The 24359-nt window shown below is 40.3% G+C and overlaps 1 protein-coding gene and 1 long non-coding RNA gene across 3 annotated transcripts; both read right to left on the reverse strand.

Moving 5' to 3' along the window:
- Positions 1 to 1835: 1835 nt before the first annotated feature.
- Positions 1836 to 20051, reverse strand: plpp2b (phospholipid phosphatase 2b). The gene is made up of 6 exons (XM_044361848.1): positions 19137 to 20051; positions 8289 to 8440; positions 7785 to 8047; positions 7593 to 7650; positions 6101 to 6277; positions 1836 to 5115 (listed from the first exon to the last, which is right to left on the reverse strand). Exons 1-6 carry the CDS (start codon positions 19210 to 19212, stop codon positions 4957 to 4959), a joined length of 885 nt encoding a protein of 294 aa, XP_044217783.1. The 5' UTR covers positions 19213 to 20051; the 3' UTR covers positions 1836 to 4956.
- A 2099-nt stretch (positions 20052 to 22150) lies between these two features.
- LOC122989173 lies at positions 22151 to 24030 on the reverse strand. 2 transcript variants are annotated; one of them, XR_006404968.1, is made up of 4 exons: positions 23818 to 24030; positions 23603 to 23691; positions 22835 to 22866; positions 22151 to 22234 (listed from the first exon to the last, which is right to left on the reverse strand). It is a non-coding gene; the product is annotated as an uncharacterized LOC122989173 (long non-coding RNA). The 2 variants fall into 2 exon arrangements; XR_006404967.1 differs by having other exon boundaries at positions 23603 to 24030.
- Positions 24031 to 24359: the final 329 nt, after the last annotated feature.

The raw sequence follows: 24359 nt of genomic DNA on the forward strand, positions 1-24359 counted from the left end.
AAGTAGAGAATCTACTTTTCCCCTTGCCTCATTAACCCCTCAGGCACATATCTGATGTATGTGTTAGATATTGCCTTTAGATAGATAACGCCGTACTGTTTACCAACTCAAAAAAAAATGCCCTGGTTACCATGGAGACCATTACCGTTACATTTTTCATCAGGTCTACATCAGGCCTTAAAGATAATATATTATGCATCTCTGGAGAAATTTATGACATAGCTGTGAACTCGGTATTGTAAGTCACCCTGAAGTAGAAGAGATTAGATATTCATGTAAATAAAATACCTTAATGTCTTCCATTTCCAGTTGTTTTGACACCACAGTGAAAAAAAAAAAAACCCTGTGCACGCACCACTTTCACAACATGCAAGTGAGTAATATTGTTTTAAATGAGGGATGACAGTGGTTTTCAATACCTCTGCCAACGAAACTTCCACAAATGTTCCCATGGGCCCGGTGTTTATTTCGTTATAAATACATGTGTTTATTTTTGTGGAGCGTTCCATCCTCCGGCCTGGATGCACTGAGGCAGCAGGGGAGACTTGATTAACTCCTTCTGAACCCTCAGCACTTGGTTTAAACTATTCTTGTTGCAATTAAATGTCTAATGATGAGGAAAGTCATGACATGAATCAATCACTTGACAACAAGTCTCCAGAGGTAAAACTGTAAATCTCTCAGCATTGCAGCGCATAAGCGCTCAAACCATGTGCTTTTAATATTGTAAATACCAATCAAGGTATCACTGATCATGTTTATAATCTTATAATAATAATAATAATGTTACTAGTATTTTTTTTTTTGGCTTGTATTACTCATATTGCAATGGTGGACTTTGATTGCCTTACAACACACACAACCACCTGCTCTAATTCAAATGAGATAAACCTATTGAGTTAAGGATTTCCATTTTAAATGAAGCATGATGCTCTGGCTAACTGTCATCAAGTTGCTTTCTTATGGAGCACTAACAAAAAATTGTTTCCATTTTCACATTCACATAGAAAATGTTGGTGAATTTTGTTTGCCTGTTCTGAAAAGTATTGCCCACAAGAAAAATAGATTAGATTAGGAAGAAGTAAATTGCAGATTTATAATATTAAAGGACACATTTACCCCAAATTAAAAAAAAATGTTGTGTGGATCACCCAGAGTAACACAGAAGTTGTCTCTGGACAGTAATTTTACTGCGGACTTTTAAATATAAATTTTTAATGTTTTGAGCACCACAATCAGTTTTCTACTGCACTGGGATGGCAGCAGTAAGAGATTATCCTAAAAACCTGGGCAAATACCACTAGATAATATTAATATTACTATGGTGGTTTAAGGGAAAAATATACTTAGGTGAACCAACCCTTCAGCATGTTTCTGGGAGCACACGCTGTGCTTTATCCTTGGATTCACTATGAACAATATCGTTTCCCATAACTAAATTAAACTGGACGTACCTTCCGTTCCCTGTTACAACGCCCTTTTCAACTGAGCTGACCTCCTGAGTCATGAGCTGAAGAATTTCTATTTCGCATCATTTCAATGGAAAAATTGCCCAAAATCAAGATTAGAGTGAGCTCACCAAGAACATCTCGAAATCTTGATGCCGCAATAATGTAGTTTATCACATTTCATGCCAATGATTTATCTGTGGCTCAAAAGGGGAAAAGTTACTTTCTGTAGGACATGTGTTTATCATCACCACCTGTCAAGTACTGAAGCCATGAAATATAGTATGCTGCAAATCTCTGTATCAACAGTTAAGAAAGCCTGGTCTAATTCAATCATAACATCAGTGACATTAAATGCATGCATTAAAACAAAACAATATAACTGAATGTGGATTATATCTTTATTTAAAATTCTCTGGTTTAGAACCTATAATCTTTATACAACAGAAAACACAATATGAATCATACCTACATGTTGACATATAAACAGGACATTTGGCCAACCAGTGCCCAGGCACTAATTCAATAAAGCGTAATAACACATGGAGACACATTACCAGCTGAGAACCTTAATTTCCACAAAGCTGGAGGGGAATCAAACACCATGACGTTTCTACATCCTCATCCTCATTTGCCCTATTAGTGTGGCTGCAGTAACACACAGACGAATTAGATGTAGGGAGCAGGGGAGGGTCTTGCACAGCACTTCACCACAACCAGCTCCAGCTGTTTCTTGTTGTAAATCTGTTTTAAATGTGTAGACGTCCTCAGGGACCAAGGTTCACCATGGGATAGCCCTCACCCCGCCCTTTAAAGTACCCAGTCTTTCCCTAGTCCCAGCTCAGCTTTAGGGCCTCACAATCACTACCAGGTGAGATTCTCTCCATCTTCCTGTCTCCCCCCTATCAAGTTTGTGGTCTGTCTGATCTGTTGTCAGTCCTCCAGGGGTCTGCATGCTGTACAAGAACTGTACAGGAGACCTCATTCACAAATTAACCTCATCTATCAACACAGGAAGGGGAAAAGGAACATAGAAATATCTTTGAAGTGGAAACGGCGCAATGTTACTAGCTTCAAAAACACAGTTGGGTATGTAAGCCTTTATCATTACAACAGACCTTTTAAAAGCCATGCCAAGGCATCTGGCTTATGTTTAGACCTGGAATTGGATCAGGCACCAGTCTGAGAAGGCACTGGCCAAGGCACACTGTACAGGTGAAATCTAAACTTACCTACATAAGAAATAAAAACATACAAGCATATATATACATCCTTCACGCAACATGAAACGTGTCTCATGGCATTAGTAGATACAGTATTTGTGGCTCATAGTGGCAAGCAGGGGTGATTGCACAAAAACCTCAACAGCGCTGGCATTTACACCCTTTTAAGAGTAAATTAAGAACTTCTTATATTTAAAATAAATTAAAACACCATTTTCAAAATGGCTGTCTCATCCTTCTTTGATTATTTATATTTGACAAATTAAAAAAAAGACAAAAAAAGAAACAAAAAAAGAAAAAGGCCAAATTAATCAATATTTGACTGGCAGTATAATAGTGGTATGTCACTTTTAAAGTCCAACAGAAATGAAATCTATCAATATCAATGGTTTCTACCTCTGCAGTCCATTTTACACAGGGGAAACATGAATCAATCATTGACTCCATGATTAAGTTTATACATTTCGAGAAGCAGTATTGTTTCTCTGTTCAAAATATAAATATGACTCCTCTTAAATGGGCCCACTTCTTGGTCAGATCACAGCTGTTGATGTAGAGTCTGACCCAGTCTGGACATAAAGCCTGTCAAAAAAGGTTAAGACTTGGCACTTGCCCTCTTCCCAAATACATATTCAGACTACTTGGCCCAATGATTTATAATTATCTAGACATGATAAGATAACTCTGAAAGCTGATATCACTTGGCAGTTGCACTGGGAGATGAGTTGATTAAAATTGGGTCACCAGGCCTGACAAGCCTGCAGAATGACCTTTATAAACTTTTTGTTTGTCAGAGCTGTTGCCCAAACCTGTTTGTGTGGCAGTTAAGAGAGCAGTTACAAACATCTAGTCACCTAATTTCAGGTCTCTGAATGTTGCTTCTAGTTCGGCCTGTTGGTTAAGTTGATGTACTCTAAATCTCCTTACTGCCTCGTGGTGTGAAACAGCTTTGTGGATGTTTCAAAGCAGCATCAAGATGTCCTGTGGTTGATGTTTTAAGTCCAATCATTGCCTTTTTACCAACAAGGGGGACATTATATATTGAGAATATTTGCTCAGCTACAATTAGTTATGATTTGCAACAGTCTTCTAGTGTGTTGTCAGTTTAAGGTGCACTAATATTTGGGCTAATCAACAAACTGTGCCTTTACTAACATTTACAAACATTCTTGTCTTTCTTCCTCTCATTTCTTTTATCACTGCCAACAAATTTGGTTCTCTACAATAAGAAATTAAAAACATTAAAGCTCCATTAAGCGATATATTTGATATTAACATTAAATCAAATGACCCCTTGTAAGTGGATGAGTTGCTAGTACTTCAAATCCCAGTGAAAATCAACACCCAGATCTTCCCACCTCAAATCTCTGCAGTTATTGTTTTGGTTCACCAATCTTTACTGTTGTAATCCAATTGCTCACACTGTTCCGCTATATAAAAACAGCTGTATCCTGCAAATGTGACATTAGAAACGGATTGCACGCTTCCAGTTCACTGCAGAATGGTGATCTTAATGGAAAAAGTGGGTGTTAAAAAAGTGGAACCTCTATAAAGCCAAAGAGAGAAAGATGTGTTTCTCAGGAGGTGGTGGCTTAAAGGTAAGTGAATATCATACTTACATTCATAAGGTGGCCAGAAAAACAATGTTGAACTCTTTCTGTTAGGTGTTATTATGTTGTTTGTTTGCTAACACATTAGCCATAAGCACTTAATAAGGCAATTGCATATCATAGCTCTGTTGCTGTGGCTTTGGAGTCTTTTCACTTAATGTAGTTTTAAGCACATACACTTAAACATCAACAATGATGTCTTAAAAACAATATGCTCCTCTCTCTCTTACAGGAGCACAGGAGGTCAACATGGTGTCTTTGAGAAGGGGCTCAGGCACCTGGCAATGGGATGCAGCCCCGTCAGTCAGTCCAGTGGTTGGGGAGCAGGTGGGGTGTGAGTGGTTGACATAGAGGGTGCTAGGGGCATTGAGGCTGCAAGCTACAGACCAGATCCCTAGCTTTACTCCTTTCAAACAGAATTAGTTGCAGAACTCAAATAGATACTCTAAAATTTAACATCTCACATGCATGGGACTTCTCACATAGCATAGCATATCACCTCACGTAGCATCAGGAGTCTGCAGCAGGCAGCCTGCATAACTGTAGGTGACCCAGGCTATTCCCTGAACTAAACACTGTTGACTGCGCAATCAAGGTTCAACACCTGGATTGGACCCTATCACACAGGTTAGGGGTCTGCAGACTGCAGCCTTTGTTCCCCAGCTTCAGCCCCTATCACACAGGGCCAGGGTTGTGGTGATAGTTGTAATGGTTGCTGTGATCGGAGTCTGCAATCTGAAGACTGGGTTTCCTCTCTGGCTCTTCGCTGTCAGCTGTGTCTGCCCTAGTGCAACGTGGAGGACGCTTCTTAAAGAAGTCTGACACAAAGCGCACCTGCAGGGGAGAGCAGAGTGTTGGTCACTTAGGAATATTTTTCTCACAGAGTTTGGTGTGTGTGATCGTGTAAGGGATGTAGAAGAGGTAAGGCTGGAAACTGTGATTACATATGTCTGGACAGGTCTGTGCACAGCTGTGAAGTGACACACACACACACACACGCACACATCTAAGGGGAACACACAGAGAGCAGCCACAACCCCTGCCGGCTATAAAACACTATGCCCAGGAGGCTCTGTAATTGCACACAGCACTGTGAAGTCAAAAGGCACGGGCTCACTTCCCAATTAATCATACATGGACACACATACACACTCTGCCACTCCAGAATTTCCACAAGGCGGTGCTGACAGTGGTTCAATCAAAACAGGGAAGTGGCCAAACAATAAAGACACACAGCTGGATGAAGTGAGGAGAGTGGACGATTGCCTGAGAACCTGCCAGTGTGTGTGTGGGGGTTTATATCAAATCACACGCTGCTGCTGTCACACTTCACTCCCCTCTTACTTACTGTGAAATAAAGCTGAAATATGGTTTCATCAGTGGCTGTGCTGCTTTGAAGGGAGTACCACTAACAGTAAGATTTCCATTAAATGTCATTCTTATGATCTGGACAGTCCCACCTATATATGCTTTTCTCTAAAGCCAGAAACCACAAGACTTAAAGCTGAGATGTCATCAGTTTGAAGGCTGGAGTTACTTCACAGTGTCAAAAATAAAAAAAAATTGCTTGAAGCTGATGACAGCAACACAAAATCCCAAACTTTCTGTATGTTAAAAATGATTCACTGTGGTTTCAGCAGCTCAGTATCTTGACCCCGGATCACAACAGAAGTTTCTGAACATTATTCAATTGTTTGTGGCTTCACAAGAGTTGCTGAACATTCACACAAGCATTCGATATCTTATGTCATGGAAATATCAGGTAGGCATTCTTAATTTGGCAATGTTTCCCTTGACAGACGTTGTCTTGGTGACTCACATTGAGTACAGCAATGAGCGCTCCCTGCAGCAGCCCCACCAGCACGTCGCTCCAGTGGTGCTTGTAATCAGAGACTCGGGTGTAACCCACATACACCGCGAAGGCCACCAGGAAGAACTGGATGGTGGGCCGAAGAAGTCTGGCCCACTTAGCCACCAGTCTCGCCTGCACGTAAAGCTGGAGTGGGAAATGGAGAGGAAGGAGAGCAGAGGGTGGTAGATCGGGAGGAGGGGTGAGGGGGTGTCGAGGGGAAAATGAGAGAAAGGAAGAGAAAAGAGAGATCAGCGGGGAAAGACTGCATGTTTATGTAGGCATTCCTTTCTGTTTACACTGTAAACTTCATATTATGGTGCAAAAAAAAAAATCATTAGTGATATTGCCCCCCGAAAAGTTATCACACCGAATAAGGTTAGGATAATGTAATTATGTGTCTGGACCAACATCTATTTGCATTGACATAATGTTATATAAATGTAATGCAATAAGCTGACAAAGCAGTGAAGTAAGTTAAATGTCTGTTTTGCAAAAGTTGTCTCTGTATCTACTTAAATAGATAAACTGCCGTACCATCAGGTTTCAGGGTTGATAATATCTGAGAGATATGAGTTTGTGTTGCTCTAATGCAAAAATATTCACTGCTGTGCCTCCAGTTAGATTTAACTGCAAAAAGGTGTTGAGTACGAATCAAATTTATGTCCACCGTTGACTGAAACCTCTTTTTTGCAGGAAAGAAGCCGACGCCAAAAAATTATGAACCTGGCAACAGAACAGACTTCGCCGGGCTTCTGCTGGGCTGCTGTTGAAGGTGCAAAAATTGGCATTGCACTACAGTCCCCTTGCCACATAGCCACACAGCCAGACTCACTGAACACTACAGGGAAGTTTTTCAGTAATACAGCACACAGGCTCCATATCACAGTTTAGATCTATTTGTTTGCATCATTTGCCTGGCAAAACAGGACTGACAGCAACGGACACTAGCTGAAAATATTCTGTCTTTTCTTTCAGATTTTCTTTAAACTGAGCAGTATTGCTTTGCTTGGCCTCTTGCAGCTTGCTGTCTAGCGCTGGTGCCTGGCTTTTAACACAAAGAGATGAGGCCAAGGGTAATGAACAGGATAGGCCTGGAAGAACACAGCACATGCTTTGCCTTCATCATTGCTGGGAAAAAGGCAGCAGAGGCCTCCAGATCATTTCTCTCAGTATCCACATTCTTTCCCTGAACTCTTGCCTTGTCCTTTTATGTCCACAGGCACAAGCTGGCTCTATGAGTCTTTTCTCCTTCTCAACAATTAGCCCTTGAGTAGGGATCCAAGTGCGTAAGCCTGTTTTTGGATGAGCCCATCTGGGGATTATTATGCCTGAGTCACAGTGAGATATTTGCATGGATCTCACATGGAGATTTCCATATTTATTATACATAAAGATACAGATTTGCTTATGCTGTGTTTTAGAACATTTCATGTTGGATTGATGGATGTGTTGTACTTACCGCTAGGAAAAGCATGCAGTACATCCCGAAAGAAGAGTGACCAGAGTAGAAGGACAATCTGGAAAAGACGAAGAGTAAAAACTCATGCAGGTGTTGTTTTGAGGTGTCGATTTAATTCTAGTATTTTTTTTTAAATTTAAGCAGATTTTCCTCTCTAGGCTCAAGTATAATACCCAATTCTTCTCCTCCTACCTGGACTCTGTGACGTCCTCAAGCCTGCCAGTGCAGTTGATCACCTGCATGTATCCTGTGCACACCTTGGGGGCACATATGGCCATGAAGTTAGGTCTCGGGCGGCCAATGGTGAACTTGGCAAGTTCGGTCAGCGACTGGCTGACAGCTGCTCCGAACAAAAAGGTACCCACTACCTTGTAGAGTGCAGCTACATACTGGTTGAAGTCTGAATTAGAGTAAATCCTCTTGCTGTAGACCAGATAAGCCTCGCCGGAGGAGATCTGAGGAAAAGAAGCAAACAGTGAAAAGAGTTTTTTTAGGCTAACTTTTTTACATTTTTCACATCATTAGAAGGAAATTACTTTTCCTCCTTACACATCAACACTTTGCCTGATTCCTGTTGCCATTTAGTAATGGAGCAAACAGCACAGGATGTTGTTAAATGAGTAAATTCCTGTAAACTTGCCATGATTTTATAAGTCATAAAACTGGAATTGGACTGATGTTCTGAGTAAAACTTACAATGATGACAGTGCAGGAGATGGTGACTGCTGCCAGCATGCCGTGGGTGATGGTATCCGGTTTGAGGGGGTACATGATGCTCTCATCGTCACAGTAAACCCCCCTTTGATATGGCTTGAACACAATGTTCATAATGATGAAGGGCAGTGCCGCTGTAGCAAAAACAAACCAGAAGAATAACAGTGTGATAAGAATGGATTAGATAATGGGAGAGAATCAGTTTATCAGTTCTCACTTTATTTGGAGAAATAGTGCTGTTGCTGAAATGAGATCAATTCATTGGTGTTTGAATGTGATATATGAAACCTAGTCATAGTAAAGATTATGACTGGCCATTCAGACCAGAAGACTAGGTTAATCCAAGTTCATGGACTTCAACATTTGAGAAAAAATGTTTTGGAATAACATATTTATCTCTTTTTCAACAAGTTTTCAGACGTTACATCATATCCTAAGCTGGGAAGTGAAAACATTTCTTTACGGATAGCTAAATTGTTTTCTCTTGCCCCGAGGACCTCGAGTTCTAAAGTCACAATGATGAAACAACCCACAAGGAGAGAAAAAAAACATTTGGTTGAATGTCAGGGTAGAAATGCACAGCAAGGAATTACAAAAATAAACAGTGGAAAATAGTTTTTATATACATAGGCAGGCGAGTTCAGTACGAGAAATCACACATCACACGTACAGACATAAGAGTGTACAAACATGTAAAAGACTGTACATAAATTACTGCGCACACACACACAACTGCATGTCTTTTGAATGATGTGGCTGTGTGCAAAAATGAGACCAAATATAGCTGCTCAAGGCTCCTGAGTGCACGAATGATGTCCTTGAGATGTTCGGAAACATCCATCCCAGAAATATTCACCCACCCTCTTCCTTCTATCCCTCTCATGTACATACAGACTCACTTCACTGCACTTTGTAGATGAAGAAATCTGTGCACCAAACTTAAAACTTGGAATGTTAAGATGTGTGTTCATCACAAGGTTGTACTGATAAACAGGCTAATGAATAACATTTGGCTCTTGCTTTTTCTCCACCCGCACTGCCAGGAATGAAGGAAACTGAAGTAATATTTATGACATATTCTGGCAAAAAAAGGTAGTTTGTTTTTCCACTACAGTGAAAACTTCTCACCATTGGAATCCATTGTAATTGACCATAACTTTTTACTACCTTTTTTTAAGCTTACATAGATGAGTGTTTTGTATTCTTGATATTTTGGATGGAGTAAGACTTTAAGCAAATACAGTATGTTGGAAAGACCTTATTTGATAGATAGAAATTGCTAATTTATCATTTTAGTCAAGACTTACTTGCACTTTTCCATATTGTAAACTGAATACTTGTGGTTTGTGTCACAGGGAGTAGCTTATGATGGGTATGTGTCATTACTTCTGACATTTGATACATGTTGTAAACAATTAACTGATACAAGAAAACAATCCGTAGTTACAGCCCTAGTGAGGAATGCACTCTCCACCCTGATATCCACCACTACTGGACAGACAGTCTTGGGGCCACTATGGAAATGCCATACGGCCGCATACTAAATGCAAGAAAAACAGTCGTGAAAAAGCACTGCACACTCTTGAAAAGTGCACTCACCAATAGTATTATATTTCTGTGTAAATGAGCAGCGCACCCCTCCTATTCTTTCCAAAAAAAAAGCCACTAGCTGACATAATTCCAGGAGGACTTGCAGGGGAGACTGATGAGAGACCAAAAGTCCATAAGACTGAGACTAAAGGAAAATATACAAGTAGGTGGTGGATCAGGATTCAGCTGAGGTGAACACTCCACCCAGAAACCTGATGGATATGGAGCAACAGCTTATTGTAAATGTATGCATACTGAGTAATAGTATGTGATAGTGATGTGATAGTGCTGTGATACATTTGGGCAAGGTTGTGAAGGGAGTTATATAACATTTTAATTATTCACATTTTGAACGCTAAAAACTTTGTTTGTTGGCAGATAACTCTTTCATTTTGAATTAAAATTAAATTAAGTCAAGAAATACCCCTGACAAACCCTCAGTGTCTTAGCCTTAATGTTTTCGGACAAAGCTTGTTTCCAAGGTGACAAGAGATAAGTGATGACATTGTTTAGAGGCATGCCAACTGCCACATGTTCCTCACAGATGCTATGAAGACAAAGAGTCTTGTTGGCTCAGTGAGGAAGGGCTGAAACAAAAGAGAAGTTTTGTGTTGAGAGGAGAATAAACAATAGTCCTCTATAGGATAAACACATCATTGCATATCGACTCCTGTTAACCCAACCTTGGAGTAGCTGGGTTTAGACTAGACAAACAACGAAGGAAAAAGAAAAAATAGAGATACCAGATGACAGTGCAACCTCCTTACACAAAAAGTTCTTTAGAATAGGGAGTAATCACCACTCCCAGTTACAATATTTCAACACAAGATGTTTTAGTAAAAATACACCGGTCTTATCAGCCAAAAGGCGCTGCAGGCAGGTTTCGATAATTCTGCAAATGCAAGTGAAATATAATATGTCTTGTAAATCTTGTGCATCAATAAAGGAACACTTTGTTCAGAGAGAGATTACTCTCCAGCATTACAACTTTTGACTCTCTTGTGCCTTAAGCAATGTGATCACTAGCTGGATATAATATTTTAATTGTTACCTTTTGCTGCTGTTTGAAACTACCAACATGCAAAGCTCCCATTTGTAGCTTCAGAGGAATAGTTTGACATTTTGGGAAGCACACCTATTCACTTTATGTTTATATTTTTTTTTAGATGAGAAGATTGATACCACTCTCAGGTTTGTTTGTTAAATAGGAGGCTCTGGCAGCTGGTTAGCTTAGCTTAGCATAAAGACCAGAAACAGCTAGCCTAATTCTGTCCAAAGGTACCAAATCTGCCTACCAGCACCACTAAAGCTCACTAACATGCCATATCTTGTTTCTTTCATCAGTACATTTACATCTGCCAGGCCAACTGTTTCCCTGTTTCCAGTCTTTATGCTAAGCTAAGCTAGCTAGTGAATAAGCGTATTGTCCAAAATGTCAAACTACTATTGCTTTAACCAACTCATGTTGCAACTATAAATAAATAACACAGAACAAATTTCCATGCGTGTGGGCAACACCTGTCCAATGCATCTATTCCACCTTTCTACCCCTTTGTCTACACCACCATCTCTTTGTGAGCAGCAGCAGCTGGATGACACCTGTTCCTGCGTGGCAGCTTCCCACTAGCCACCAACCACCAAACATCTATTGAATCCCAGTTTACACATCTACCATCTATGTCAGGACGTGGTAAAGTCTTATTCCACATATTTTCCTCTTAGTGCCACCAAAATCCTGTTTATGACAACCACAACACAATATAGAGTCCCTTGTATTTAACTAACATCCTGTCTCAAGTGTCTCAGGGGAGCACCCTGATATGGATTTACTGATGTGGCTTTTGGATGGCAGTGTCTGCATCTGTATCCTGCATCCTGCTTCCAGCTGGCAAGAAACAGAGCAGCATGTCAAGAAACAACTGCTGCTAGTTTGCCTTTCCTCCTCCTCATCACTGACATACGGTTGGACTGGATCGAGTTCCATTACAGGAGTTATACATTAATTATCTCCATGCCACTGCTTGTTTTAAAAAAATATTTAATCTCAGTAAAAAGAAACAAAAAACAAAAAGAGAAAGCTATGAAATTCAGAATTCACAGCACAGGTTCATTCAACGACCACAATCTTATCAAAATATTATTTCAGCCATGTCCAGATTCCTGACGTATGACATGGACTGGATTGAAATTTACACAGCCTGTCAAATACCTTAAATATTGTTTGAAAACATAATATTATCAGAGTATTTGCATTGCCAGGCATGAAATCAAACTTTCTTTGTGGGTTGGGGGGGGTGGCAGAATTCATGGTTTGCTGAGATAGATGTTGGGGGAACATGGTGACATGAAATCTGTTTCCACTCAACATAAAACATCAGCCAATACCAACTCTTTTATGCAATGTGGAATGTTTGCATTTAGCACAGCATTAAAGACAAATTGGACCTGCAAACAAATCCAAAATAAAGGCTTGTTTGACACACATTACAACTATATAAAACGGCAGATTTTAAATGTTTGTGTGAGATGGGACTGGACAAAGTCAGGAGAATGTTTATTTACTTAATATAGCATGGTAAATGTCACTTTTAAAACAGCAGAAGGACATAATTATTTCTATATTGAAGTCACATGGTACTGTAACTTCAAACTGTTTTATGAAGCTTTTAACAGTTGCCAGAGTTGGGCCATTAATCACAGTGGAGCGGGAGAAAAATTAAAGTGAAAAGCTTCAAAGAGAAGTACCAGCAGTTAATGAAATATACTACCTTCTTCCGCCTAAGAAGCACACAAAAGGCTAAATCACTTTTGCATGTCCATGATCAAGTATTGTGTGCATTTATCTGTTTAGCTATGTTTTTATGAGTTTCTTTGTGCTTACTAAATCCTCTGAGCCAAACATGGATTTTTAGGCCCCGGGAGCTTTGCAATGTGCCAACAGTTCATGGATGGAGTGAAGTCAGGGCCTCACCCAACCCTTTCCTGGCTTGTAAAAAAAAAAAAAAATGAATTTTTATTTCTGTATTCATAATGAAGCACTGATTCAGCTCACACCTGACTTCAACTTGTTAGTCACAAATTACAAGTTTGGATTAATATAAAAGCTCTCAAATAAAATGATGTAAAGGGTCTGGTCTGGCGTCATGGGAAGACCAAATGGTACATTCTGAGGTGTGTATCTCATGAGCAGAGCCCCTGTGGATAACATCTGCAAGAAACAAAGCAGCCACTCTGTTGAAAAGCAGATACACATACATTGCTCACAGGCAAAAATAGACGCATCGCCAGACAAAATAGGTCCCTGGGATACCACGAGACAACCCCACAACCAAAACTAACACCACTCCAAAGCTACATCCACTTAAAGACCGGCTGACTTGAGCTAAACTCAGACATCTACAGCAGATTTTTCTATCGGGAACATTCAAAGGACCATGGGAAGGTATAGGGGAGGTGGATTTACTTATTTAGGATACAGGAGAACCATCTTACTAGACACCTGCCTTGATAGACGGAGGGAGAGAAATGCTGACAGTCTGGAATGTTGCCAGGAAGTTAATCTGCCACTCAGAAATCTCCTGTCTGAGCCTCTAATGGGAGTCTGTTTGAAGTTGCAGGATGCAGAGCTCCAGCTTTCCTGTCTCAGATTAAGGAAGGCCCATTTTAGAGGCTTTGGTTCCATTCTGGGAAGTTTAAGGCTTCTCATTTACCTGGCCGCAAATTAGCATTCATGCGCAGTGGCACCTTGGTGTCTCCCCCTGCTGAAATGGGTATTAGTGCAACAGAGAGCTGAGTAATTGACAATGACTGCGTGTCAAGAGGGTCTGAAAAGTATAACACAGTCAGCGGCAGTCAAGAGGAACATCCGGGAAAAAGTTAGTATTCATTGATGCCCCGCTGACAAATAAAGCAGTCAGTACGGGAAGAGATTTGCACTCTTTCCTACATCCCTTCAACCACTGCTGATTCACATCCTCCATTCTGTTTTTTTTTTTTTTTTGTCTCTTACTCAAAGTCATTCATTCTTCTCTCTCTGCGACTCCATCTTGCTGTCTGTCATTCTCTTGATCGCAGCGTCCTCCCACACACTTCTTCTGTTGTAAATATAGAGGCCTCAATGGGATGGTGCTTTATTTAGCTGGCAGATGTGCAATTACACAGGACCATTTGGACCACAATCGCACTCTGGAGCTGAGATTCTAGGCTTGTTGTATCCTCTCTCTGCCCTGTTTTTTTTTTTTTTTTTTTTTTCATTTCGGTTTTTCTGCCTTTGTCCTTCTCCTGCTCCATTTTTTCCACAACAGAAAGGTTGACGCCTTGGCTCAAACTGCCGCCATCATCTGGACGGCAGAGTTCCTCAACAGGTTCGAGAGAACCTAACACCTACTTGCCCTGGTTTCTCTAACATAACCTGCTGCACCTGCAAAACCACGTCAATTTGAAAAACATACAGTCTGGATTTTCATTATGCATATTTTCAAGGCGTGTAAAGTCTGTGTGTGTGTGGGTGTGTGAGAGAGGGGTGTTCTCATGCCCCTGGGCTGCCCTGCTTGGTCTACAACTTTCCTTCAGGGTCACAGCTGGAACATTTGCTAGATCTCTCCTCCATCTAATTTCTTCCTCTCTCGCTCTCCAGCTTGAAGGTCACCCAGGTTCCTTCTTTTCGTATCTCTCCCTCCTCTTTCCTATCCATCTCTTCCTTCTGTTGATAGCTCTAGTTTCCTCTTGCATTAATACAGTTCCCCGCTTCTTTATTTTTCCTCTCTCTAGTCAGTCACTCCGTCTCTGACTATGCCTCTAACACTCATCCCCTCCCACTGTGGACGAGCACAGAGGCAGGCATTTTCTTCTTTTAGTCAGTGTTTCCACTTTTTTTCTTTTCCTCTCTCTCTCTCTCTCTCTCTCTTTTGTTTCCTCGCTCCAATTCAAACATGCTTTGTTGGAACGACAGCAAGAAAACTACAGAGGCAAAGCTGTATGATGTATCAACATACTGTAGGTGACGTTACAGATCTTTAAAAGACGGCTTGTAGTGACAAAACAACTTAACGCTCCCTCATTCTGACTGTCTCACTCCAAGCTGGACTGACTAATGTGGAAGGTATGTGCTGAGCCTACAACCTCTGCCGGCGTTAGCCTCTGGAATTCTAATTCATATGAGGAACGCCCAACTTCACCAGTCACACCAAATCCTGCTGCTGCTGCCCATTCTTTATTTTTAATCCCACTGCTTCGCTCCGTCCATCATTTACGCATGCTTAGCTCCAAGCAGCGCAGAAGGAGACAGGGTGGCAGGCAAGGTCGTATGAGTAAAGTGGTGGGAGGGCAGCTAAATCTGGGTTGGCAATCAAAGAGTCTGGGTTTGGAGGGGATCAAAGAAAGAGGCCACACAGGTTTTTAAACCTAAACCATTAAGGTCTGCGGGTGGAGTTAAAGTCAGCCTGATGTCTACAACTATCATGACTGGCGCTGAGCTTCTCTAAAAGTTCAAGAAGTGTGTTGCTGTGTGTTACATCTTCAAACATCTGCACATTATTACTAAATATATAGTGATTCCTCAGTATGATTACTATATGCAAATGAGACTATGTTTATCTGCGGTATCACACCAGTGATATTGTTAGTGATAGAGTTCATATTAGCACCATATTTCTCATAATTCTGTTGTCTGTCAAAAAGTGTAAAATGCTACTTGCTCCTCCTCACCCACTCAGGCTTCTTTCTTCTTTCTTACTTTACAGAGATATATTAACACGTTGGAAGTGATTTCCCCAGCATTCTAATCATCTGTCTTTTGATAATTATATCAAAAGGTACTCTTCCTGATTTCACAATTGTACCTAACAGCTCCCCAACAATTCATATTTTTCTTCCAGTACACAATTTGTTTGTTTTTTTTAATCCAAACTTTCAGAAATGTGGTTTTATGTCTCAAAGTTAATGTTGATCCTGCAAAAGACAAAAGATCTTTATCTACTTTAGAGTATTTCTGATCAAAGACTTCACATTTCTACCAAAAATTCCTAAAATAATTAAAAAGAAAATACAATAAAGATTAAAAAAAATAGGATCATATGTCTCAGAGGGACATGTGTGTTTGTTAACAGGGCTTCAGTTTCCATGACAGAGCTCTCCTGAGGAAAACCATTCCCATCAAACATCTTCACTGCCTCTCTCTGAGAACTAAGGACAATCAGTCTTCCCAACACAACCACACAAGAGGCCCGGCTCCCCAGAGATGCTTCAGCGCGGCTTCACCAACAAACTCTAACCAACATCCCACAAGGTCAAAGAACAGAACATGGAGGGATATTTAGATATTACGAAAGTCTAATAAGATGAAAATAATGTGAGGAAATATGCAGCAGCTATTTGCTTGTTTTACTGCCATTGGGCTTGGGAAGAATTTAATAATTAACTGCTGGTGGAGAATCAGAAACTCTGTTGCCTAATTCTTTATGTGTGAGTTGGTGGAAAACACTAAAACGCCCAAAACTATGACTACTAAAGGACATCATATACTACAAATTAAGAAGTGCAGGAATCTCTTGTTAAGAAATGAAGTTAACAGGGGTACAATACACAAACTGATGAAATATTATAACCCAGTGTCATTTTTTTAGCCCAGCTGTGTCACTACAAAAAAAAATCACGTGATGTGACAATTAAACTTCTAACTGATCCCTCTGCTTACAGTAGACATTTGTGTGCGTGCATGCCTGTAATCAAAGACATAAATTACTTTTTAACAGAACTGGTTTGGCAAAATGTACTTTACAGCACAATAAAGAGCGTACACACAGGAAAAACATGCATGTACACCAATGCCTTGCCTCAAGGCCATTGAGTCACACACTACTTAGAGTATCAAGCACATTACTCATGACTCACAGCTCATTGCCATTCATATCACCTTTAGCAGCACCTGATTCATGCGGCAATGTGAGCTGTGCTCCTCTGACTCCCCACACAACCTACTGTACACCTATTGCACCTACAAATGTGAGCTGCAGGCAGTGAGAGGTTAACCCTGGCCTTTCCTCTCTGTACTCTGAGCCAACACCCACCGTCTATTTGTGCTGAGTGTAGACTTACACAGGCAGAGGAGGCGAGCGGAAGGGAGGGATACACCAAAGAAAGAAAGGAGAAGAAAGAGGGAGGGAGATAGAGAAGTTAAAAACTTGCAGTGAACAACAAATTCAAGTCTCATACACATATTTGAAGAGTGTTTCTCAGGTTTCTTAGCTATAAACAAGACAGAAAACACAACAAACTTTGTGTATACAGAATTAGTAAACCACTTCTTTGCTCCAGGCAGCCATTTAGCATCAGATTTCTTTATCTTCTTTATTCATGTTGTAAGAAAATATTGTGAGAAGGCACATCTATTCATATTGCACCAACAGTTGTTAGTTTGACCTGGGCAGGGCAGGGCGTGAATGACAGAAAGCTCGCCAAAGCAATCACTCTTTGATTGTATCTGCTACTTTTGTTCAGCCTTTGAATTGTTTATCAAAATACAGCTGATGTGTGCTGTAAAAATGGAGAACAGGAGATTAATATATGGAGTCAGAGGTTTATGTAGCAAAAATAAAATGGAATTAATGCAATAAAAATGGCATCAGGGGAAGAGCAGTGAGTGGAAAAGCTGAGGCTATGTCCAAATCACATGTGAATTTTTTGGTTTGATGTAAGAAATGCAAATAGAAATGCAGACAAAACTCCTAACCCAACTATGTTTCCATATAGGCTAATGGTCAGCATAATTACAAGCTGTACCATGTAGTTATTACATGGCTGGGGCAACCTCGCATAAGCTTGGGGTTGACTTGATGATTATTTGGGTGGGTGATGTGGGTGGCAAAAGGGAAGGGAGAAGCAAAGGGTGGGTTGCAGACCATCAAGACCTGACTGACTCAACCCTAACCCAGACGTTAATCCCAGGCTTGTGATAGTGAAATGGTGAAGCTTATCAATTCCAGCAGTCTGTGGATTCTCCCACAAATGGAAAAAAAATACCCCTAAACCAAGGGGAACTGAAACCGTACAGCAGAGCAGATCTGCACTGGCCGAGCCATCACCCCCCCCCCCATCTCTGTCCTCCCTCCAACTTCAACACCAACGCCAGTGCAGAAACAACAACAACGGATGAACACGCCACCTGAACACCAGGCCATTATAAAATATGCATGTGTCAAGGGCTTGGGCATTAACACAGAAAACAAATGTCCCACCACAGTGGTACATTCCACATACTACTACTATACATTTTCTCTGAGGCTGTATCTAAAAACAACTTCATCAGAGGATGGAGGTGATGGAGCACTCACATTTGTGGATTTTTGTGATGTCATTATCATATACTATTAAGTTCCATTCATTAAAGATTAATGGCAAAAGAAGTCAAAGGAAGACCAGATGTTGACAAAGATAAACCACAATATGTGTAACTGATATGACTCCCTTTACAAAAGCTCATTATTGGCACATTGCTTTTGGGCAGGAGACAACAATTAAGAAAGAAATTATGTGCTTTGGCTGCTAGAGCGATGAATTTTTTTTTAAGAGGCCACGGTGTTCCTTCCAAAGTGCACCACAATGACCTGTAAAGCACAAGTGCAAGTATATCTTGAGAAATGCACCGAATGTAGGAAGTGGGACATTCTTGGGAGGATTCCTGGCAGACAAAAATGAGAAATAAGCGGGGCACACACATTCATATCATATTTCCATAAACAAACATTCAGCTTCCTGAGGCTCTGTAAAGTCCGGCACAGTTTTTTAGTGAGTAGGTCGGAGCATGCAGCACACCTCTGAGGAGAATAATATTTCCTCAATGTCACATTTCAGCCTGAACAATACTCCAGTTAGGGTCTGCATAAACAAACTGGATGACAGCCTGCTCCAATTTAGTGTTGGACTCATGCATGGAAAGCCAGCTGCTTCATTTGCCTTTTAAAGACAGCCTGGGATTAAACAGCTTCTTGTCTTGCCTTTTCATGACATTTTAACGTGCAGATAACAAACCATAAGTTCCCTTATAATTTATATTACAAAATTCCCCTTACTAAAGAAACTCCAGTCATGGGTGCAAAATACACAAACTCTCTTAAGTTATCAGCAAGAAACTCCCGACACCACAAAGATATAATCGCAAATACTTGCTGACAACTTTTAGGTGCTATTCCTAGATAAAGATTATGCTGACGTACAGTTTAGTAATAGTGACCATAAACATACCCACTAAAACGCACAGCACGTCCATCACCACGTACAGCTTCTTCTTCCTCAGCTCCTCCATCTTCTTTCCGTTCATTTAGTTCAATCAATACTTTTTTTTTTTTTTATAGATAATAACTACTTTTACAACAAGGTAAACAAGTCCATCGGCGCTCGCTTGCAATGGAATAAAAGTACAGGCTATGCAAACACAACCTGCACTACGAGTTCTTCCGGGATCCTCTTCACTACCTGTGCTGACATCGACAGCAAAGGTGTGTGTAGCTTCCTTAAAACGACAGCCAGTTAAAAACTCGTTTCCCAGTAAATACGCGGCAGCACTAGAGTCCTGCGCACTTTTGCGCGCATTACTGCTTTGGGTACAAAAATCTCAACTGGAGAAATCCTCCGATTTCACAGCGCTGGAGGGGTCCGGAGAATCCAATGTTAACTCTTTTTCTCCGTACACACCACGCCACCACACTGGTCCCTCCTCCAAACTTCCTCGTCGTCTGGCTCCTTTCTGGCTATCTGATCATCGCCTGCCTCGCAGCGTTTACGCACAGGCGTGCGAAGGGAAAGAGAGAAAGACAATCTCTCGGCGGTTTGCTTGACTTTTTTTTTCTTTCCCTGCTTTGCAAACCAACTTTTTAGGTTTGTTGAGTGAAGAGAACTGAGACCAGGAGGAGGTGCCTGAGAGCGGTGAAACAGATACAAACTGTACCATCAGGTCATAAATACCCTTGGAGACTATTTTTAAAGGAAAAAAAAAAGTCATATCTTAAAACAAAATACTGTAAGTGAAGTGATGTGGGGTTAATGAAGAACTTGAAATTAAGGAAAAAGCTTTTTAAAGCACTACAATAAGGCTTTAATTGAGGACTCAGCTGTTCCCGTTTCTGAAATCCTCACATAGACGAGAGCCCTACAAAAAAGCCCCACAGGGTCTTATCCCATCATGCACTTTCCATAAAAGCCCCCACAGGACTTCAACTGCTCAGTTTTGTGGAGAACTTAAAGAATGGGTTCACAATTTTTCAAGTCTGTCTTAAAACAATAAGTCAGGTGCCCAAATGAACTTCGAAACAGGTCGCTGTAATCATTCCTCCTGTTCATACTGACCATTAGAAGATCCCTTCATAATGCACTTAAAATGTAAGTGACGGGGGAAAAAATCCACAAGCCTCCCTCTGTGCAAATATGTATTTAAAAGTTTATCTGAAGTTAATATGAAGCTTCAGCTGTTCAAATTTGTCAAATTAAGTTGATTTTTTAATTTGAGTCCTTTTGTTATGATCCTTTAAACAGGGAAACACTGTCCATCAAGACACAAAGATGGAATTTGATGCTAAAAAGACTAAATATGGCAGATATCCACTTGATATGACTAACTCAGTCTGCTGAAGCCTCATATAAGCATCAAAATCCTTTTTTTCATAAAATGACTGTGGATTTTGGCCCCCATCACTTACATTGAAAGCACATTTGAAGGGGATCTTTTAATTGCCAATATGAACAGGAGGAATGATTACAGCGAGGAAAACCTCTTTCAATGTTCATATGTGCACCTGTCTGTTGTTTTAAGACAGACTTGAAAAACTGTATCTTTTAACATCTCCCTAAGGACTCTCCTCTGCCATACATGAGAGATTGAAGCTGACTAAAAAGCAAACAAGCTCTAAATAAGGTCCAAATATATTAGTCAACATCTTCATGTCACTGGGAGCCATCTGAGCACAATGGGAGGGTGTTTTGAAAATATGTAGTACATATAAAGCAGACAAAACTTCCAGTCCTGAAAAAGCACGGGGGCTTTTTATAAGCCCTGCTGGGACTGTAGAATTAGCATGACTTAACATCAGCTTGACTCCAGGTTACACTGCTTTTTGCTCCAGGCAGTCAGGATGTTTCCCCACCAGCAGGCCGCCTATTTCTGGCTGCTTCCAGCCGTGTGTACGGCAGGGCAGACTCATGGCTGCGTTATTAGCAGTTCCTTCTGTTTGCATGACAAACAACACATTTACACCCAAGTCTATTAGTTCAGCATCCTTGAGTTAAGCAGATAATCTTACATTGCACACTCTCTGTATTGCAGCTTTATTTGACTTTCTGCATACTTGCAAACAATAGAATTAAATGAATTAAAATACATTTACATTCCACATGTACAGCTGCCAATTAAAGCTTGATAGTATGCGATTAAAACATTGATAACATACAGGAGAGTACATGACTTAAGGCATTGAGATTGTAGTGTAAAAATTTAAAACTGAGATGTCTCTGCCCCCTTCTGGTTGTTTTTAACAGTAAGAAGCTTCTTTTGGGGCCTTCAAATTCTCCAGTAAAAATGTCTTTTAGATTTGACCTTCCCTTTTTTTTCCTCCAATTTACAAAATTGAACGTAGAAAGAGAGATACTAAGAATCTTTCAGATATTCTTCAGCGAAAAGCTTCTTAAATATGGTCTTCATCCATAGAGAAATGCCTCTGAATTTCATGTTTGTTATTTTAGCCACCTTGTTTTTGCAAATTCACTTTCTTTGTGAAATACAATCTAAAAAAAAAATCTTCCAGTAAATAGCTTGTGGAGTTTATGTTAAGCACATGCCCTATAAGTCAGTACAGTCTAGTGAGCACACACTACTGTCCTGTATATGCTCACAGGCAGGAGGAGAATGGTCTCTGGTCCATTAATTTCACAAAGTTGCATCGCAGCACAGCAGACGATGTGGTGGAAAAGATGGGGATGGGTGGTGATGACTGCAATAGTTCACATTGAAATAAGAAAAGAACACAATTCTTGGTTCTGCACTGATGCCATCGCCATAAACCAGTGTCAACATTCCCACACTAGGGAGAGCTGACCTGGGTTTTTGAGGGTCATTTCAAGTAAATATATTTTGGACTGAAGCTGCTGAGGGTTGATATACAGCAATTCTGAATATGTTTTAGTTTGGCATGGTGTTTCATCAATCTTTTATTTGTGACTATTTATAACATGAAGTATGAATGACTCCCTCAGAGTAGAACTTTTTCGTGGTGCATTCAGAGTCGGACCTCCAGGTGTTCAGACTGCTGAGTGCAGTGTCTGGAGCTGGAGGACGGATATTCTGCTTTATCCTGGCAACAAGAAAACAGACACTGTAAAGAGTACTCTTGACATTTTCAATTTTACACAACAGGCTGTTAATTGCATTTTGACCAGAAAAAAAAAGGTTTCTACATTTGTCGGTAACCTTTGGAACAAATGGCCATTGCTGAGGTTTTGGCATTTTTTTTATGTGTCACCATTTCTTCAAGCTATGCTCAAGAGAACAGTATTGTTAATGTTCCTTGTTTAGCCAGTGATGGCTGCCTATCACACTGCTAGACCTGTGTTGGTTTAACTGAAATGCAAATAAAGAACATTTCTCCTCATGACAGACAGTACAAATTTACATACTTAGTGGAGACTCTGCTGAGCTGCCCTCATATACTATATGTTTTATACAGATGAAAGGTTGGCTAAGCAGGTATCTAGGTCCCTTTTGCAGATCACACTTTCATTTAAACAGAATGAGTAAAATCTAGTGTAATTCAGATATACTGTCTCATAAGGACTGTATGCTATCTTCTGTTTCTCAGTGACTGTAGAATATTAAAAACATGTTAACTTTATTGACATGCTCTCCAAGAAACATCTTTACGTGTTTTCTTCCAATAATTTGTCTACATACTTACAGTGTGGCTCTAATCAGCCAGTGAAAGCTGGTCTGGAGAACAGGGGGTCAGAAGAGATAGAGAGACAGTTACAGTTACATTACACAAGGGCTTTTCCTGCTGTGCTACGCTCCACAAAAAAACATGAACTAAACTGAAACTCAGCCTCTCTTTTTACTTTCTGTAGCTCACTGTCTTCATTGTAGTTTTTTCAAGGCACACTGGACCACTTGTGGTACCCTTCACCCTACAGCTGAAAACTGAACTGTGTGCTCTGCTGCTAAAAATCCACATAGTCTTTGAACATTGATTGTGAAGCGTGTTTACAATGTTTCATTCCTTTGAACATCTGGAGACATCTGCATGTCTGGAAGCATCTAGAGGTAATGAACAACCGGATCGAGTAATGCTAAGTAATGTAAGTCTTTTAAAATTATACCTCATATGAAAATTAAGGAATTTAACACCTGACTGTTCCATTAGAGCTGTTCAGTGATCAACAACACCGGACACTTCCCACAGTTGTCTACATGTTTGATAAACCTCCATAGTTACATGAAAATTACTAATTATTCTCATTTTATTTTAAATACTAATAGCCAAGGGTGAGATTAGTTCTGGTGTTTCCTATGCAAAATAGCTCATTTTTTCTTGCTATATGTTGAGTCAGTTGACTTGCTCTGCCTTTTTCTCAAGGAACTTAACACTTTTAGAAAGTCATAGACTATACAACTTCTGTTTAGCATTACATTACTGCTGGTATTGTATTAATCTGGTAGATAATCTCACCTTTGCCTGCATGCAGTTATGATCAGGAGCAAAACCGCCATGAACACCGGAGGGAGGACACAAACCAGCATGGTCTGAATATTTGTCCTCTGACAAAACACACAGATGCATTTACGCACAGACATACAAAGACCACATTGTTCACATCACTGAAAATTCTTCAAAGCGATCACAGTGTTATGAGCTCAACCATAACTCTGTTGTTTCTTACCTACCGTGACCCACATAAGTAGGCTGGCTCGTCCCTCTCCTTCCTCTGTGTGAGCCGACATGTAGATCAGATACACTCCAGACAGACCAGTCAGTTGGAAGTGCAGCTTCTTACCTGACGATGTGTTTACTTCACCTGCACCACAACACATTTTTAAAATGCTTATTTCCAGATATGTTCCACTCATCTGCTGTTTATTGAAATGTGTTAAATAAAAGTCTTGCAGAGATTTAAATGAAGTGTATTATTACCATAAATATGCATGTATGACTGTTCATTTTTAAAATATTTGTACACCATGTACTAGTATCACTGCGTATATCCAAAGCATTCATTAAATAATTTTCAGCATTCTTTATATTTTATCAAGCAACAGAGTGTATCAGTGTTAGTTTCTGAAGATTGTGTCTCTGTGAGATGTATGGCACAACACAGAATGTGTGTGTGTTTGTTTGAACCTACTTGTTGTGTTGTTCTCCTTCTGACAATATAGGCTGTATTGTGTGATGCTGCTCATCCACAGGCAGAGGCTCCCATACTAGGAGA

This window comes from Thunnus albacares, chromosome 9 (genome assembly GCF_914725855.1).
Source record: "Thunnus albacares chromosome 9, fThuAlb1.1, whole genome shotgun sequence".
NCBI classification, from domain to species: Eukaryota; Metazoa; Chordata; class Actinopteri; order Scombriformes; family Scombridae; genus Thunnus; species Thunnus albacares.